At 47.7% G+C, this 17,442-nt stretch overlaps 1 protein-coding gene and 1 pseudogene across 1 annotated transcript; both read right to left on the bottom strand.

Annotated features, from left to right (window-relative positions):
* Positions 1–4,238: 4,238 nt before the first annotated feature.
* LOC119341290 (F-box/kelch-repeat protein SKIP30-like) lies at positions 4,239–5,551 on the bottom strand. The gene has a single exon (XM_037613172.1). The coding sequence runs from the start codon at positions 5,479–5,481 to the stop codon at positions 4,420–4,422; it is 1,062 nt and encodes a 353-aa protein (XP_037469069.1). The 5' UTR covers positions 5,482–5,551; the 3' UTR covers positions 4,239–4,419.
* Positions 5,552–7,911: 2,360 nt separating this feature from the next.
* LOC119341089 lies at positions 7,912–9,035 on the bottom strand (annotated as a pseudogene).
* Between the last annotated feature and the right edge of the window lie 8,407 nt (positions 9,036–17,442).

Genomic DNA, 17,442 nt, shown 5'->3' with positions numbered 1-17,442 from the left:
AAGCCCGCGATATTCGGTCATGGGCGGTGGTACCTCGCTGGCCTTAAAGAGCACCTTCCAAATGTCTTCGTGTGTCGCACCGAAGAGCTCCAGCAGCGTCTGGTGCTTGGCCGGGTCGAACTCCCATAAATTACAAGTCCGGCTCTGGCACGAAAGAATCCGGCGGAAGAGCATAACCTGGACCACATTGACAAGCTTGCTTGCTTATCATGTTCTGGACACATGTCTGGAGCCCAGTTAGTTCTTCCACTGAGCCCCAGGCTAAACCCTTCTCTTGCCAGGAGGTGAGCCGCATGGGGACTCCAGACCGGAATTCGGGGGTCACCGCCCAGTTGGTGTCGTGCAGCTCGGTGATGTAGAACCACCCCGATTGCCACCCCTTTACAGTCTCCACAAAGGAGCCTTCAGGCCAGGTGACATTGGGCATCTTGCCCACCATGGCGCATCCGCACTCCGCTTGTTGGCCGCTCACCACCTTTGGCTTCACATTGAAGGTCTTCAGCCATAGGCTGAAGTGAGGTGGGATGCGGAGGAAGGCCTCGCACACGATAATAAAAGCCGAGATGTTGATGATGGAGTTGGGGGCCAAGTCATCGAAGTCCATCCCGTAGTAGAACATTAGTCCGCGGACGAATGGGTGGAGGGGGAATCCCAACCCACAGACGAAGTGGGAGAGAAACACCACCCTTTCTTGGGGCTCCAGGGTAGGGATGATCTGCCCCTTGGCCGGAAGCCGATGAGCGATGTCTTTGGACAAGTACCCGGCCTCCCAGAGCTTCTTGATGTCCTCCTTCTTGACGGAGGAGGCCATCCACTTGCCTCCAGCTCCGGATCCAGACATGATTGGAGTGCGTTTTCGGGCGAAGAAGGTGAGAGCTTGAGCGTTGGAGCTCAAGAATGAATGGGCAGAGGAAGGAGAAGGTGTGGGTGAATGAGGAGGAATCTGTATCCCCTTACAAAGACAGCCAAGGTTGTGCGCCTCCCCCCTCGCCTTAAAATCCGCCTATTCACCAAGCACCGTGCAGATGGCACGGTTGAGTTACCCATGCCCGCATTGATGAGAATCCCGTGATAAGGGGACATGATCTCTGCTTTGACAAGACATCCAATGAAACCGCGCCTCAAAATACGGAGGGGCAGGATAAAAACAGTTCGAATAAAGACCGGGCCGTGGCGTGATGTCATGCTATAAGTTATCAGCAGATTGGACTCGTGGGATATTATACTCTCTACAGTGGTATGTGGAATTTTTCTGCAGAGCCGGACACGATTCTTATGTTCAAGATCTACTTTGGAGTATTCAGAGAAGGAACCCGCCTTGCAATGCTGAAGACAATCTGCGCGCCGGACTCATCGTCATTGAAGCCTGGTTCAGGGGCTACTGAGGGAGTCCCGGACTAAGGGGTCCTCGGACAGCCGGACTATATGCATATGCCGGACTGTTGGGCTATGAAGATACAAGATAAAAGACTTCGTCTCGTGTCTGGATGGGACTCTCCTTTGCGTGGAAGGCAAGCTTGGCGGTTAGGATATGAAGATTCCTTTCTCTGTAACCGACTCTGTGTAACCCTAGCCCCCTCCGGTGTCTATATAAACCGGAGGGTTTAGTCCGTAGGACGAGAATAATCATAGTCATAGGCTAGCTTCTAGGGTTTAGCCTCTACGATCTCGTGGTAGATCAACTCTTGTAATACTCATATCATCAAGATCAATCAAGCAGGAAGTAGGGTATTACCTCCATCGAGAGGGCCCGAACCTGGATAAACATTGTGTCCCCCGCCTCCTGTTACCATTAGCCTTAGACACACAGTTCGGGACCCCTTACCCAAGATCCGTCGGTTTTGACACCGACAGTCGTCGCCCTGCAACTAGACAACCCCGAGACCACACAAAGGCCACGACTTTGGCCCAACCGACAGAGCCACCAGCATATGCTCCACCCCGAGCATCGGGAGACTGCACCAACCCACTCGCGATCGAGGAAAGGGGGAGAAGGAGGAGCAGACGCATCCGGATCGGCACACCCCTGTGCCGGTGACACGTGAGCGACTGCATCGAGGCCACCCATCCCTCCTACCGAGCTCCCCCCCGAACACACCCCTGTGTCGCCCCACCATGGCAGCCGGCACACATCCCCGCGAGGCCACCAGCAATCGCGTGTCCACCGATGAGGGATACCAAGTCGACCCGCGGCAGCAGCCAAAGGAACCCATCGGAGATGCCTCCTTGTGCCGCCCGTCCACCAGCCGCTGGACCAACCAAAGGGGGCGTCACATGCCCACCACTCGAACTCCACCTCCACCACGCCGCCATCTCCATTGACCATTGCAGAGACAGCCAAACCGTGGCCCAAGCTGCCTGCAACGCGCCCCAGCCCGCCAGATCCAGCCGCCAGCGCATGGCCAGGCGCGCCCTGCCCCAGCGCAGACCACCACGCAGCAAACATGAGCTCGGCTGCCGCCACCCAAACCCGCCACCGTACCGCCATGACCAGCGCATCGCAGCGCCCAGGCACGAAGACGCCGGCCCGCGCCAGCTCCTGCCACGCAAGAGGATGAAGAATCCCCGCCGGCGGCGGGAGGAGGAGTGGAGGAGAAGTGGGGAGGCGTCCGGTGACTAGGGTTCCTCCCCTGCCGCCCGCGGGGACACCAGAGGAGGAGTGGGAAAAGGGCGAGGATAAATGATTCTGAGCACCTGCAACGTCCCTTCAATTGATTTTGCACTCATATCTTGTCATGTAGTCAAAAACATTGCCGAAGTGGGGTAATCTCAGCTTGAATAAACTGGAATGAGTTGCATAAATAGTGGTGGTTTAGGCAATCATTGCCTCTCCCCGTCCGCAGCCTCTGGTTCAAATCTGGTCAATCTGCCTCCCGCTTAAGATCCGGATTTTTCTTTGGCTATGGATTAGGGGTCGGGTACCTTCAAGGGTGGAGGTCCTCAAGCGGAATGGCTCCGGGTATGCGACTTGCCCTTTATGCGAGACCGCGAAGATTCAAACCACATCTTTTTGAGTGCTTTTTGCACATTTCCTTCAGAGCTGTTTTCGTGAGGTGGTTGGTGGTAGTTGGTGTAACAACTTCCCCGACCTTTTTTGGAACTCCAGGCATCCGCGCAACGATCCTGCCACATTAGGTGGCTCAGGATTGGACTGCTCGCGTGGACGCTTTGGAGGATCCGCGATAAACTTGTGATTCAGCGCACACCTCTCAGACGTTCTACCGGCACGGTCTTTAAAATGTGTGGTTACTTGTAGCTTTGGCGGCCGCTTAGTCGCCCTCCAGACCGAGACGCCATCGACATCTTCATCGCAGACCTTCGAGCACTAGTGTTCTGCTTGGTTCCTCCGCTCCCCCCCCACCCCACCACCTCTAGAGTCAAATTGGGCCTCGGGCCTCCATACTGCTTTGCCTTGGGCTGTCCCCCTCGGCTTGGCCTTTTTATTTTTTATTTTAGGGTTTGTTGAGTTGTGCCCTTAGCAAAACTTGTCGTACTCGGGCCTCCATACTGCTTTGCCTTGGGCTATCCCCCTCGGCTTGGCCTTTTTCTTTTTCCTTTCTAGGGCTTGTTGAGCTATGCCCTTAGCAGAACCTGTCGTACTTTGCGTGAGTGTGTTTGTGGTGTGAACTTCTCTGTTGGATCTTTATGGCTCTGGTGTTGTGCTTTATCTATAAAGCGGCCAAAGCCTTTCTGGGTGTAAATAGTGGTGGTTTTTTTTTCCTGGGTGCCTCTCATTCTTCACTCTAATCTTATAACATGTCTCTAATCTGGTGAGCGAGAGAGAACCGTATGTTGAAAAGGCCTTCCAGGTGCAAAAATAATACCAGAAAAATCATAACTTCACTTTTAGGATACCAAGAGTAGCTTTCAGTTCAAAAAAGCACAAAAAACTGCATTCTTAACTTCATCTTATGCTTAACCAAAGAGCAATAGATTGGACTTCCTGTTCCTAACATCTATTCTGTATGAGCAAGTCCAAATTTGAAACACACGGGGAACTTTGCATTGTGCAAAAAAAAAATTCAAACCAATAAGATTGCAGCAAGCACTGCAAGGCACATGTAGTACTCCCTCCGTTCCTAAATATAAGTCTTTATAGAGATTTCACTATGGACTACATACGGAGCAAAATAAATGAATCTATACTCTAAAATGCATCTATGTACATCCGTATGTGGTTCATAGTGAAATATCTTCAAAGACTTATATTTAGGAACGGAGGGAGTATAATATAGTAGTAGTATAATAACTGATTGACAATCTGACATTCGAGTCATGGCCAACATATATCCTCACTGCTACAACAAGTGATCCAAAACTAAAAGCATAGTTAACCTTTTTTCAGAAATTAAATGAGATGCAGAATAAATAAAATCCATCTGCAGTTTTCAGGAACAGCATTGCCACACTGGAACAAGCCTAGATCTTCAGCAGAGCACAGCCGGCGATACTACCTCGGCAACGCGTCATCGGTGATCCTTGTCGCCAGGTTGGCCTCTCGCTTGCGACATTCAAGATATCAACATCAGACAATGGCTTAATGCACTGATTTCTTGGCCCAGGCCCGATCACTCCACCAAACAAACATATGCTGTCCCCTAAACCAATCATGCCAAAGCCGATCCTGCTTTGGAATCCTGATGCACAAGGAACCATCTTATCAGGGAAATTCTCTCCATGCTGCTTCCTAATGCAGCTATTGCTCAGCACATACAACTCTCCACCAACCATTGCCATTGGGCCTTGCAGCCAAGAGTAGTCCTCAACAGCCCAATAATTACCACCATCTTCGAGAATCTGGACTGTGGATATCCCTTTATGCAATACGTGCATCTTATCCTTGATGACAAGACCAGAGCATGCAGAGGGGTGTGCCTGACGGAGGTCAGGGAGGGACTCCCAGGTGTCAGCTTCAGGATCGTAAATCTCAGCCTCCGATATCGATTTGCGGCAGTTTGTAAAGCCCCCAGCAACAATTATCTTCCCATCCAATGCACAACAAGCAAACATAGCTCGAGCTACAAGCATTGGAGCCCTCTGGGCCCACAAGCGGTGGAGAGGATCATAAGACCAGACCTCATTGCTCGCAAAGATTGTGTCATGGTCTCCAGTAAGGGGGTCAACTCTATCACTGCCACCACCAATTACATAGAGTTTTCCAGCAACAGAGGCAACTCCAAAACGGGCAATGTTCCTAATCTGAGATGGCATGACAGGGAGAGTTATCCACTTGTCTCGACAAGGATCATAAAGTTGCCAAATGTTTTCAGGTTCAAATGCCAACACGCATAGCAGTTCTTCTGTCGCACCAATCTGATTCCGAACATTGAGAAGCTCCCCATTGCGAACAGATGCTCTCCAAGAGCGGCAAACCAGCTGAAGAATAGGATGGGATACAAACGGGACACGTGCAAGGCACTGGAGAGCCACTTCATTAGGAAGACCATCAAGTAAGGTCGATACCATTGTGCACTCAACCATATTATCTCAGTATACAGCACGGAAGCGACAAGACCTATTAGCCTGAACATGTCAAACATACCAAGTTCAGATACACGCTGTCAGAGAAATCAGCGAAGTAAAATTAAAATAATGATCAGGCATTCATCTAATAGATATCATTCAAACAGAAACTTAATGAGACATGGAATGATGAAAACAAATAGTTAGAACTCTAAACCAACAATAGGGACATAATTAATTAAAGTATCCTAAGTGAGGCTGAAGGTGAGCCTGCAGGGCGCATCACATCATAGAGAAATTATTTTATTTGCTGAGGGATAGCGTGTAACAAAAGATTGTCGATAGACCCAAAATTGTTCGGAGTTCCTCCTAGGGCATAGCAAAGGTAGCTCATATTCATTGAAAGTTCTTACTTGGCACTTGCCCTGGTACAATGTTAAACAGTTTTTATTTGCAAATTGATTACAATACCTAAGGACAAAGGTATATTCCAAAATCATGATTGTTAACATCAACCATGAAAGAAACAGCAACAGCTACAAGTATTAAGGTATATTGTTACTTTATGTTCTTTAAGCTTCTCAGTTTTCACTATACAGATTTGTGAGGGGAAAAAATAGCCTCATGAAAACAAAGCGATCAATTAACTCGGCTCAAAAGTTGACTAACATGTGACAACTGACTATGGATATTCCAGAAAAGCTCCACGCGGAAAGTAACCACAGCAGACCTCTAGGATATGGGGCTTGTGAGTTGACAGAGATTTGTAAATTGGGAGATCCTTTTTCAAATGTTCACAGGGTTCTATATTCATCCTCTAGTTATCTATATATCCCCCAAGTCAAATGGTGTTTGTGTTCTTAGTTTTAAGATAAGAGGAACAAAAGAGCATGCACAAGTTCTCTAAAAAGTGGCCGGGCAACCTTAGCAGAGCAAGGCAAGGAGATTGCCTAGTTGGTCAAAGGCGCCAGAGGTGACGTTCAGATTCGGTGCAGCCAACTTGGCAAACCGGGCAGGTACAGAGATGGCCTCAGCCTTCGGGAGTGTGCTAGCAGTGCAAGATAGCGGGAAATGGGGAGTGGGCCCAGCGGTATGGGAGGAGATGTCTGCTAAGCTACATGCACTAGCCAACGTAACCAAAAATCCAAACTGATGGAAAGGGCTAGGCAATCCACATATGCACTTCAACACCCCCTCTCACATGTGACGCGGAAAGTCAACACGTGAATAGACTCAGAGGTATGGCTCAAGAGGCCTATACATGGACATAGAGGGAACAACAGCAATTTTTGGATGAATTGCAGAAGCCAGGATTGAGCTCAAAACCTTAGACTCTGATGATACCATGTTAAGCTTCATGCACTAGCCAACGCAACCAAAAGTCCAAACTTTTGGAAAGGGCTAAGCAATCCACATATACACTTCAAAATGTCGTGGTGGCAGAGGCAAGCAGAAGTGTAGCCTGGCAAAGCAGGTATGTAACAACCATGGAGCCGGAATAAAATTATGAAGTGATACTACTTGCGCGGAATACAACTAACCAGTAACCCACATAAATTTAGCATCTGATTTGGAACTAGGATAGTAGTATGAATGCTACAAATAACAATATTATCATCCTCCCTGGCATGGATGACATGAACCAACTGCACCAGGAAATGAGGCTGCCGCTTAGGGAAGATGGCCTTGGGAGTACTCTAAAAAGCACCAAGCTGGCGGCCGGGTGACCTCCAGATTCTAGTCAGGATTAGGCAGACACCTAGTTAGGATGGTGGCAGCTAGCACCTAAGCAGGGTAACGATCACCATCTAGAGCACTGGTGCCCTCCTAGCTGATTGCACATACCATGGTTCTAGATCAGTATCCTGGTATTCTCCCTCTCTGAAACTATAGCAGCTGCAAGCAGCAGTAGATCAGTCAACAACTCAAAATGATTTGTGATTAAAATTGGTATTGATCCATTACATACGAACATATATTCCTAAATCATCCTGCAAAATTAACTGAACATGACTAGGCACGGCCGAGCATCAGGAAATGGGTGAGGGAGAGGGAGGGGAAGAGTGAGGCGTCAGGGGCGACGGCATTTGCCTTTTGCCTTTTGCGGCCTCCTCTATTTTTGGGGCGGGTTCACGCAACGTATCCACGGAATATTCTCTATCTAGAGCGACATGCCATTGTTTGTTTCCCACAAGAAAAAAAGAGCAACATTTCGTCGCTATTCATTTTCATGTGGAATACCTTTTTTTTGCGGACTTTCATGTGGATTACGACAAAACACGACAGAGGAAGAATTATCAGCGTGTGTTAATCGTGTTGACAACGTGATTGACGAAGTCATCACAAACGCCTCGTAGTCGATCAAAACATCTCTTCCCACTAAATGAATCATCGGAAATCCTAAAATAAATGCAGCAAAATAATTGCAACTTTCCAAAGCCAAAACGATTAAAATCTGCAAGCCCGAAGTCTGTAATTTCAGCCTCTATCGCATCAACGCTCAATATTTCTGAAACAAAACCCGGATACACAAGCCAAAAAGCTTTAGGAAACTAAGAACAGAGTCAAAGCCACTCGGGCGTGTAACAAGCAATTGTACAACGAGACTTCCCAGATATCATCGTAACATTTTTGACTAGTAGTACTTCTCCAACAGGCACAAACACTGTCTGCTTACTTGGTTTTGATCAGCTTGTCGATGATGCTTTTCAGAGCCGGCGCACTGGCGCTGCACCTCTGGTCGGCGAAGCACGACCTCCCTTCCTCGGCTGCCTTGCACAACTGCGGGTCCATCGGCACCTTGCCGAGGAAAGGGACCCCCATCTCATGGCACATCTTCTCTGCGCCACCCTTGCTGCTGTCAAACACCTCGCTGCAGGCCACGACCGACAAAAGCTCCGGAGCCTTCTCCTTGATGTAGTTCATCGCCCACTCCGTGGCGTCTGTCTCCCCTGCAGGACCTGGCTTTACGAACTTGAGGTCTGTGAATGCCTGCCTCAGGCCACTCATGTTCTCCACAACGCCCAGCACCGGCACACCCATCTTCTTGCAGAAATTGATTTCCTTCCTCACGTCAATAAGAGAGACTTGCTGAGGGGTCGTCACGATTATCGCGCCATCAACTTCGGTGGCTTGTAGGTACTGGACGATTGAGATGTGCTCATCTGATGTTCCGGGGGTGCATCCACTACAAGGTAGTCAATCTCACCCCAGTCAACATCCTTGAGAAACTGTTTGATCAATCCGTTCTTGTGAGGACCCCTCCATATGACAACATCATCTGGGTTAGGCAGCATAAAACCAATCGACATGACACCAAGGTTGGACTCAACGTAGATTGGTGACCACCCAAGGTTGCTCTGATGAATATCCTGGCCTTCAAGGCCTAACATTTTCGGGATGCTAGGGCCACATATATCTATGTCGAGGAGGCCAACCTGATGGTCCATTTCAGCTAGGGCAAATGAGAGCTGGGCTGAAAATGTGCTCTTTCCAACACCTCCCTTTCCTGACAAAACCAGTATCTTGTGTTTCACAGTAGCCATCCGCTCAGCAATAGCAACCAAGTCTGAAAACACACAATACAATACTCATCAACATTTTTAGGCCACTTAAAATGGAAGTAATAGAAGCAAACATACTAAGTATATTTGCACACGCGTTAACCACCAGTTATAATTGTTAGGAAAGCAACTTATCTTTATTGAAGGCCCAAGGGCATATATATACTACACATGACTTGAGGTGTAAGGAAACTAAACATAGACTAATAAGGACTCCTAGACCAATACTAATACTCCTTAACACCCCCTCAAATGCAAAGCGTATGCAATAGCATTGCATTTGAAGAAGTGTAATACTAGAAGAAGAAAATGATAATCCAAATCCGCGTCTTGAGTGTCGTCGTAGCGTGAAGAGTCTTCAAAACCTGTCGAGTCGCAGAAGGGGATAAAGAAGAGATGGCACATCAGAGAAAGACACCGCATCAATAAAAGATACAGTAGAAGTATCATGAGAAGATGGGGTTGTCGAAAGAAGATGGCACATCAAAAGAATGAAGCATTGCTTAAAGAATCATGGCCCATGAAAACCGACGGCGAAAGAAGCTCGGCGGCAAGAGAATGGACTTAGATCAACAACGCAAAGAGAGGCCACAGAAATCCTATACAGAGGACAATGACCAGAAAAAAGGCTGACGGACATAGGTATGGTGGACTCACATGACATGAGAAAACACAAAATTCAACGGATTTGGTGGACGCAGCGGAAAACAAAGAAAACTAGAAACGACAGGGATGGAAGCACCACGTAGCAGCAGGAAGCAACATCACATAGCAGCAGGAAAGCAACAAGCAGCAACACATAGCAGGAGGAAGTAGGTAGCTAGCCGGAAGCGACTAGCACCAAGTAGCTAGCGGCACCACGTAGCAGCAGGTCCCTAAGCAGAAACCCTTAAGAAAGTCAACGGGGCAGCAAATAGTGAGCGTCAGGCGGAGATCCAGCAGCGTGTTGCGAGCACCGGCGACCGCTAGAAGGATCCCCTGGGTGGCGTCGATGGGATGCACTGCTGGGGACGGATGTGAAGATTTAAGTCGATGGTTGCTGTCGGGCTTGAGGCCAGGGAGAGCAGGGAGAGCATGCACAAGCGACGGCTTGAATAGGCCTAGCCTGGGAGATCTTCCATCGGGCATCAGCCGACCAGGCCCGACCCAACCGTGGATGTGCAGGCGATCGGAGGCGGACTGGAACAAGCACGCCAAGAACGAGACGAAGAATCGATCTGTTCGATCGAAGGGAGGTGGAGATCGAAAAAAAATCGATCGTGAGGACGAGTTGCGACGTTTGGAGACTTAAACCTAGGCTCTAATACAATGTTAGGAAAGCAACTTATCTTCATTGAAGGCCCAAGGGGCATATATATATTACACATGACTTGAGGTGTAAGGAAACTAAACATAGACTAATAAGGACTCCTAGACCAATACTAATACTCCTTAACAATAATAAATGATTATCTAGCCGGGTTGGCACACGTTTTCGTCTTGACTCTCCGATAGAAACTTTGGGGCAATCTTTGAAGTTCTTTGTGTTGGTTGAATAGATGAATCTGAGATTGTGTGATGCATATCGTATAATCATACCCACGGATACTTGAGGTGACATTGGAGTATCTAGGTGACATTAGGGTTTTGGTTGATTTGTGTTTTAATGTGTTATTCTAGTACGAACTCTATGATAGATCGAACGGAAAGAATAGCTTCTTGTTATTTTACTACGAACTCTTGAATAGATCAATCAGAAAGGATAACTTTGAGGTGGTTTCGTACCCTACAATAATCTCTTCGTTTGTTCTCTGCTATTAGTGACTTTGGAGTGACTCTTTGTTGCATGTTGAGGGATTGTTATATGATCTAATTATGTTATTATTATTGAGAGAACTTGCACCAGTGAAAGTATGAACCCTAGGCCTTGTTTCCTAGCATTGCAATACCGTTTGTGCTCACTTTTATCATTAGTTACCTTGATGTTTTTATAATTTCAGATTACAAAAACCATTATCTACCATCCATATTGCACTTGTATCACCATCTCTTTGCCGAACTAGTGCACCTATACAATTCACCATTGTATTGGGTGTGTTGTGGACACAAGAGACTCTTTGTTATTTGGTTGCAGGGTTGTTTGAGAGAGACCATCTTCATCGTACTTCTCCCACGGATTGATAATCCTTAGGTCATCCACTTGAGGGAAATTTGCTACTGTCCTACAAACCTCTGCACTTGGAGGCCCAACAATGTCTACAAGGAGAAGGTTTCGTAGTAGACATCAAGTGTTGGGGAACGTTGCAGAAAATTAAAATTTTTCTTACGGTTTCACCAAGATCCATCTATGAGTTCATCCAAGCAACGAGTCAAGGGAGAGAGATTGCATCTACATACCACTTGTAGATCGTGAGCGGAAGCGTTCGATGGGATGGTGATGATGGAGTCATACTCGCCGTGATTCAGATCACCGATGACCAAGTGCTGAACGGACAGCACCTCCGCGTTCAACACACGTACGGGATGGAGACGTCTCCTCCTTCTTGATCCAGCAAGGGGGAAGGAGAGGTTGATGATGATCCAGCAGCACGACGGCGTGGTGGTGGATGCAGCAGAACTCCGGCAGGGCTTCGCCAAGCTGCTGCGGGAAGAGGACGAGGTGTAGCAGGGGGAGGGAGGCGCCAATGCACAGGGTGCGGCTGCCCTCCCCCTGCCCTCCTTTATATAGGCCCCCAGGGGGGGGGGCGCCGGCCCTGGGAGAACCAATCTCCCAAGGGGGCGGCGGCCAGGGGGGGTGGAGTGCCCCCAAGGCATGTGGTGCGCCCCCCCCACCCTAGGGTTTCAACCCTAGGCGCAGGGGGTGGGCCTAGGGGGGCGCACCAGCCCACTATGGGCTGGTTCCCCTCCCACTTCAGCCCATGGGGCCCTCCGGGATGGGTGGCCCCACCCGGTGGACCCCCGGGACCCTTCCGGTGGTCCCGGTACAATACCGGGTGACCCCAAAATTTCTCGATGGCCAAAATACCACTTCCTATATATAATTCTTTACCTCCGGACCATTCCGAAACTCCTCGTGACGTCCTAGATCTCATACGGGACTCCGAACAACATTCGATATACTGCATACTCATATTCATACAACCCTAGCGTCACCGAACCTTAAGTGTGTAGACCCTACGGGTTCGGGAGACATGCAGACATGACCGAGACGACTCTCCGGTCAATAACCAACAGCGGGATCTGGATACCCATGTTGGCTCCCACATGCTCCTCGATGATGTCATCGGATGAACCACGATGTCGAGGATTCGATCAAACCCCGTATACAATTCCCTTTGTCAATCGGTACGTTACTTGCCCGAGACTCGATCGTCGGTATCCCAATACCTTGTTCAGTCTCGTTACCGACAAGTCACTTTACTCGTACCATAATGCATGATCCCGTGACTAACCACTTAGTCACTTTGAGCTCATTATGATGATGCATTACCGAGTGGGCCCAGAGATACCTCTCCGTCATACGGAGTGACAAATCCCAGTCTCGATCCGTGTCAACCCAACAGACACTTTCGGAGATACCTGTAGTGCACCTTTATAGTCACCCAGTTACGTTGTGACGTTTGTACACCCAAAGCACTCTTACGGTATCCGGGAGTTACACGATCTCATGGTCTAAGGAAGAGATACTTGACCTTGAAAAAGCTCTAGCAAACGAACTACACGATCTTGTGCTATGCTTAGGATTGGGTCTTGTCCATCACATCATTCTCCTAATGATGTGATCCCGTTGTCAATGACATCTGATGTCCATAGTCAGGAAACCATGACTATCTGTTGACCAACGAGCTAGTCAACTAGAGGCTCACTAGGGACATGTTATGGTCTATATATTCACACGTGTATTACGATTTCCGGATAATACAGTTATAGCATGAATAAAAGACAATTATCATGAACAAGGAAATATAATAATAACCCTTTTATTATTGCCTCTAGGGCATATTTCCAACAGTCTCCCACTTGCACTAGAGTCAATAATCTAGTTACATTGTGATGAATCGAACACCCATAGCGTTCTGGTGTTGATCATGTTTTGCTCGCGAGAGAGGTTTAGTCAACGGATCTGCGACATTCAGATCCGTATGTACTTTGCAAATATCTATGTCTCCATCTTGAACATTTTCACGGATGGAGTTGAAACGACTTGATGTGCCTGGTCTTCTTGTGAAACCTGGGCTCCTTGGCAAGGGCAATAGCTCCAGTGTTGTCACAGAAGAGTTTGATCGGCCCCGACGCATTGGGTATGACTCCTAGGTCGGTGATGAACTCCTTCACCCAAATAGCTTCATGCGCTGCCTCCGAGGCTGCCATGTACTCCGCTTCACATGTAGATCCCGCCATGACGCTCTGCTTGCAGCTGCACCAGCTTACTGCTCCACCATTCAACATATACACGTATCCGGTTTGTGACTTAGAGTCATCCAAATCTGTGTCGAAGCTAGCGTCGATGTAACCCTTTACGACGAGCTCTTCGTCACCTCCATAAACGAGAAACATGTCCTTTGTCCTTTTTAGGTACTTAAGGATATTCTTGACTGCTGTCCAGTGTTCCTTGCCGGGATTACTTTGGTACCATCCTACCAAACTTACGGCAAGGTTTACATCAGGTCTGGTACACAGCATGGCATACATAATAGATCCTATGGCTGAAGCATAGGGGATGACACTCATCTCTTCTTTATCTTTTGCCATGGTCGGGCATTGAGCCGAGCTCAATCTCACACCTTGCAATACAGGCAAGAACCCCTTCTTGGACTGATCCATTTTGAACTTCTTCAAAATCTTATCAAGGTATGTGCTTTGTGAAAGACCTATGAGGCGTCTCGATCTATATCTATAGATCTTAATGCCTAATATATAAGCAGCTTCTCCAAGGTCCTTCATTGAAAAACACTTATTCAAGTAGGCCTTAATGCTGTCCAAAAGTTCTATATCATTTCCCATCAAGAGTATGTCATCTACATATAGTATGAGAAATGCTACAGAGCTCCCACTCACTTTCTTGTAAACGCAGGCTTCTCCATAAGTCTGCATAAACCCAAACGCTTTGATCATCTCATCAAAGCGAATGTTCCAACTCCGAGACGCTTGCACCAGCCCATAAATGGATCGCCGGAGCTTGCATACTTTGTTAGCGTTCTTAGGATCGACAAAACCTTCCGGCTATATCATATACAGTTCTTCCTTAAGATGCCCGTTAAGGAATGCCGTTTTGACGTCCATCTGCCATATCTCATAATCATAGTATGCGGCAATTGCTAACATGATTCGGACGGACTTCAGCTTCGCTACGGGAGAGAAAGTCTCATCGTAGTCAATCCCTTGAACTTGTCGATAACCCTTAGCGACAAGTCGAGCTTTATAGACGGTAATATTACCATCCGCGTCCGTCTTCTTCTTAAAGATCTATTTGTTTTCTATCGCTCGCCGATCATCGGGCAAGTCTGTCAAAGTCCATACTTTGTTTTCATACATGGATTCTATCTCGGATTTCATGGCTTCAAGCCATTTGTTGGAATCTGGGCCCGCCATCGCTTCTTCATAGTTCGAAGGTTCACCGTTGTCTAACAACATGATTTCTAGGACAGGGTTGCCGTACCACTCTGGTGCGGAACGTGTCCTTGTGGACCTACGAAGTTCAGTAGCAACTTGATCCGAAGTACCTTGATCATCATCATTATTTTCCTCTTCAGTTGGTGTAGGCATCACAGGAACATTTTCCTGAGCTGCACTACTTGAAGGAAATATGCCCTAGAGGCAATAATAAAGTTATTATTTATTTCCTTATAATCATGATAAATGTTTATTATTCATGCTAGAATTGTATTTTCCGGAAACATAATACATGTGTGAATACATAGACAAACAGAGTGTCACTAGTATGCCTCTACTTGACTAGCTCGTTAATCAAAGATGGTTATGTTTCCTAACCATGAACAATGAGTTGTTATTTGATTAACGAGGTCACATCATTAGTAGAATGATCTGATTGACATGACCCATTCCATTAGCTTAGCACCTGATCGTTTAGTATGTTGCTATTGCTTTCTTCATGACTTATACATGTTCCTACGACTATGAGATTATGCAACTCCCGTTTACCGGAGGAACACTTTGGGTACTACCAAACGTCACAAAGTAAATGGGTGATTATAAAGGAGTACTACAGGTGTCTCCAATGGTCGATGTTGGGTTGGCGTATTTCGAGATTAGGATTTGTCACTCCGATTGTCGGAGAGGTATCTCTGGGCCCTCTCGGTAATACACATCACATAAGCCTTGCAAGCATTACAACTAATATGTTAGTTGTGAGATGATGTATTATGGAACGAGTAAAGAGACTTGCCGTTAACGAGATTGAACTAGGTATTGGATACCGACGATCGAATCTCGGGCAAGTAACATACCGATGACAAAGGGAACAACGTATGTTGTTATGCGGTCTGACCGATAAAGATCTTCGTAGAATATGTAGGAGCCAATATGGGCATCCAGGTCCCGCTATTGTTTATTGACCAGAGACATGTCTCGGTCATGTCTACATTGTTCTCGAACCCGTAGGGTCCGCACGCTTAAGGTTACGATGACAGTTATATTATGAGTTTATGCATTTTGATGTACCGAAGGTTGTTCGGAGTCCCGGATGTGATCACGGACATGACGAGGAGTCTCGAAATGGTCGAGACGTAAAGATTGATATATTGGAAGCCTATGTTTGGACATCGGAAGTGTTCCGGGTGAAATCGGGATTTTACCGGGTTACCGGGAGGTTACCGGAACCCCCCGGGGGCCATATGGGCCATCATGGGCCTTAGTGGAAAGGAGAAAGGGGCAGCCCAAGGTGGCTGCGCCTCTTTCCCCTCCCCTAGTCCTATTAGGACTAGGAGAAGGTGGCCGGCCCCCCTCTCTCCCTTCCCCTCCGAGGAATCCTAGTTGGACTAGGATTGGGGGGAGGAATCCTACTCCCAGAGGGAGTAGGACTCTCCTGCGCCTCCCTCTTTGGCCGGCCAGCCTCCCCTCCTCTCCTCCTTTATATACGGAGGCAGGGGCACCTCTAAACACACAAGTTGACACAAGTTGATCCACGTGATCGACTCCTTAGCCGTGTGCGGTGCCCCCTGCCACCATATTCCTCGATAATACTGTAGCGGAGTTTAGGCGAAGCCCTGCTGCTGTAGTTCATCAAGATCGTCACCACGCCGTCGTGCTGACGAAACTCTTCCCCGACACTTTGCTGGATCGGAGTCCGGGGATCGTCATCGAGCTGAACGTGTGCTCGAACTCGGAGGTGCCGTAGTTTCGGTGCTTGATCGGTTGGATCGTGAAGACGTACGACTACTTCCTCTACGTCGTGTCATTGCTTCCGCAGTCGGTCTGCGTTGGGTACGTAGACAACACTCTCCTCTCGTTGCTATGCATCACATGATCCTGTGTGCGCGTAGGAAATTTTTTGAAATTACTACGAAACCCAACAGTGGCATCCGAGCCTAGGTTAATGTTGTTGATGTTATATGCACGAGTAGAACACAAGTGAGTTGTGGACGATACAAGTCATACTGCGTACCAGCATGTCATATTTTGGTTCAGCGGTATTGTTGGACGAGACGACCCGGACCAACCTTGCGCGTACGCTTACGCGAGACCGGTTCCCTCGACGTGCTTTGCACAGAGATGGCTTGCGGGCGACTGCCTCTCCAACTTTAGTTGAACCAAGTATGGCTACGCCCGGTCCTTGCGAAGGTTAAAACGGAGTCTATTTGACAAACTATCGTTGTGGTTTTGATGCGTAGGTGAGATTGGTTCTTACTTAAGCCCGTAGCAGCCACGTAAAACATGCAACAACAAAGTAGAGGACGTCTAACTTGTTTTTGCAGGGCATGTTGTGATGTGATATGGTCAAGGCATGATGCTGAATTTTATTGTATGAGATGATCATGTTTTGTAACCAAGTTATCGGCAACTGGCAGGAGCCATATGGTTGTCGCTTTATTGTATGCAATGCAATCGCGATGTAATGCTTTACTTTATTACTAAACGGTAGTGATAGTCGTGGAAGCATAAGATTGGCGAGACGACAACGATGCTACGATGGAGATCAAGGTGTCGTGCCGGTGACGATGGTGATCATGACGGTGCTTCGGAGATGGAGATCACAAGCACAAGATAATGATGGCCATATCATATCACTTATATTGATTGCATGTGATGTTTATCTTTTTATGCATCTTATCTTGCTTTGATTGACGGTAGCATTATAAGATGATCTCTCACTAAATTATCAAGAAGTGTTCTCCCTGAGTATGCACCGTTGCAAAAGTTCTTCGTGCTGAGACACCACGTGATGATCGGGTGTGATAGGCTCTACGTTCAAATACAA

Source organism: Triticum dicoccoides, chromosome 7B (genome assembly GCF_002162155.2).
Source record: "Triticum dicoccoides isolate Atlit2015 ecotype Zavitan chromosome 7B, WEW_v2.0, whole genome shotgun sequence".
NCBI lineage: Eukaryota > Viridiplantae > Streptophyta > Magnoliopsida > Poales > Poaceae > Triticum > Triticum dicoccoides.
Note: the sequence above shows the minus strand (reverse complement) of the source record. Positions and strands in the feature narration are given on the sequence as shown.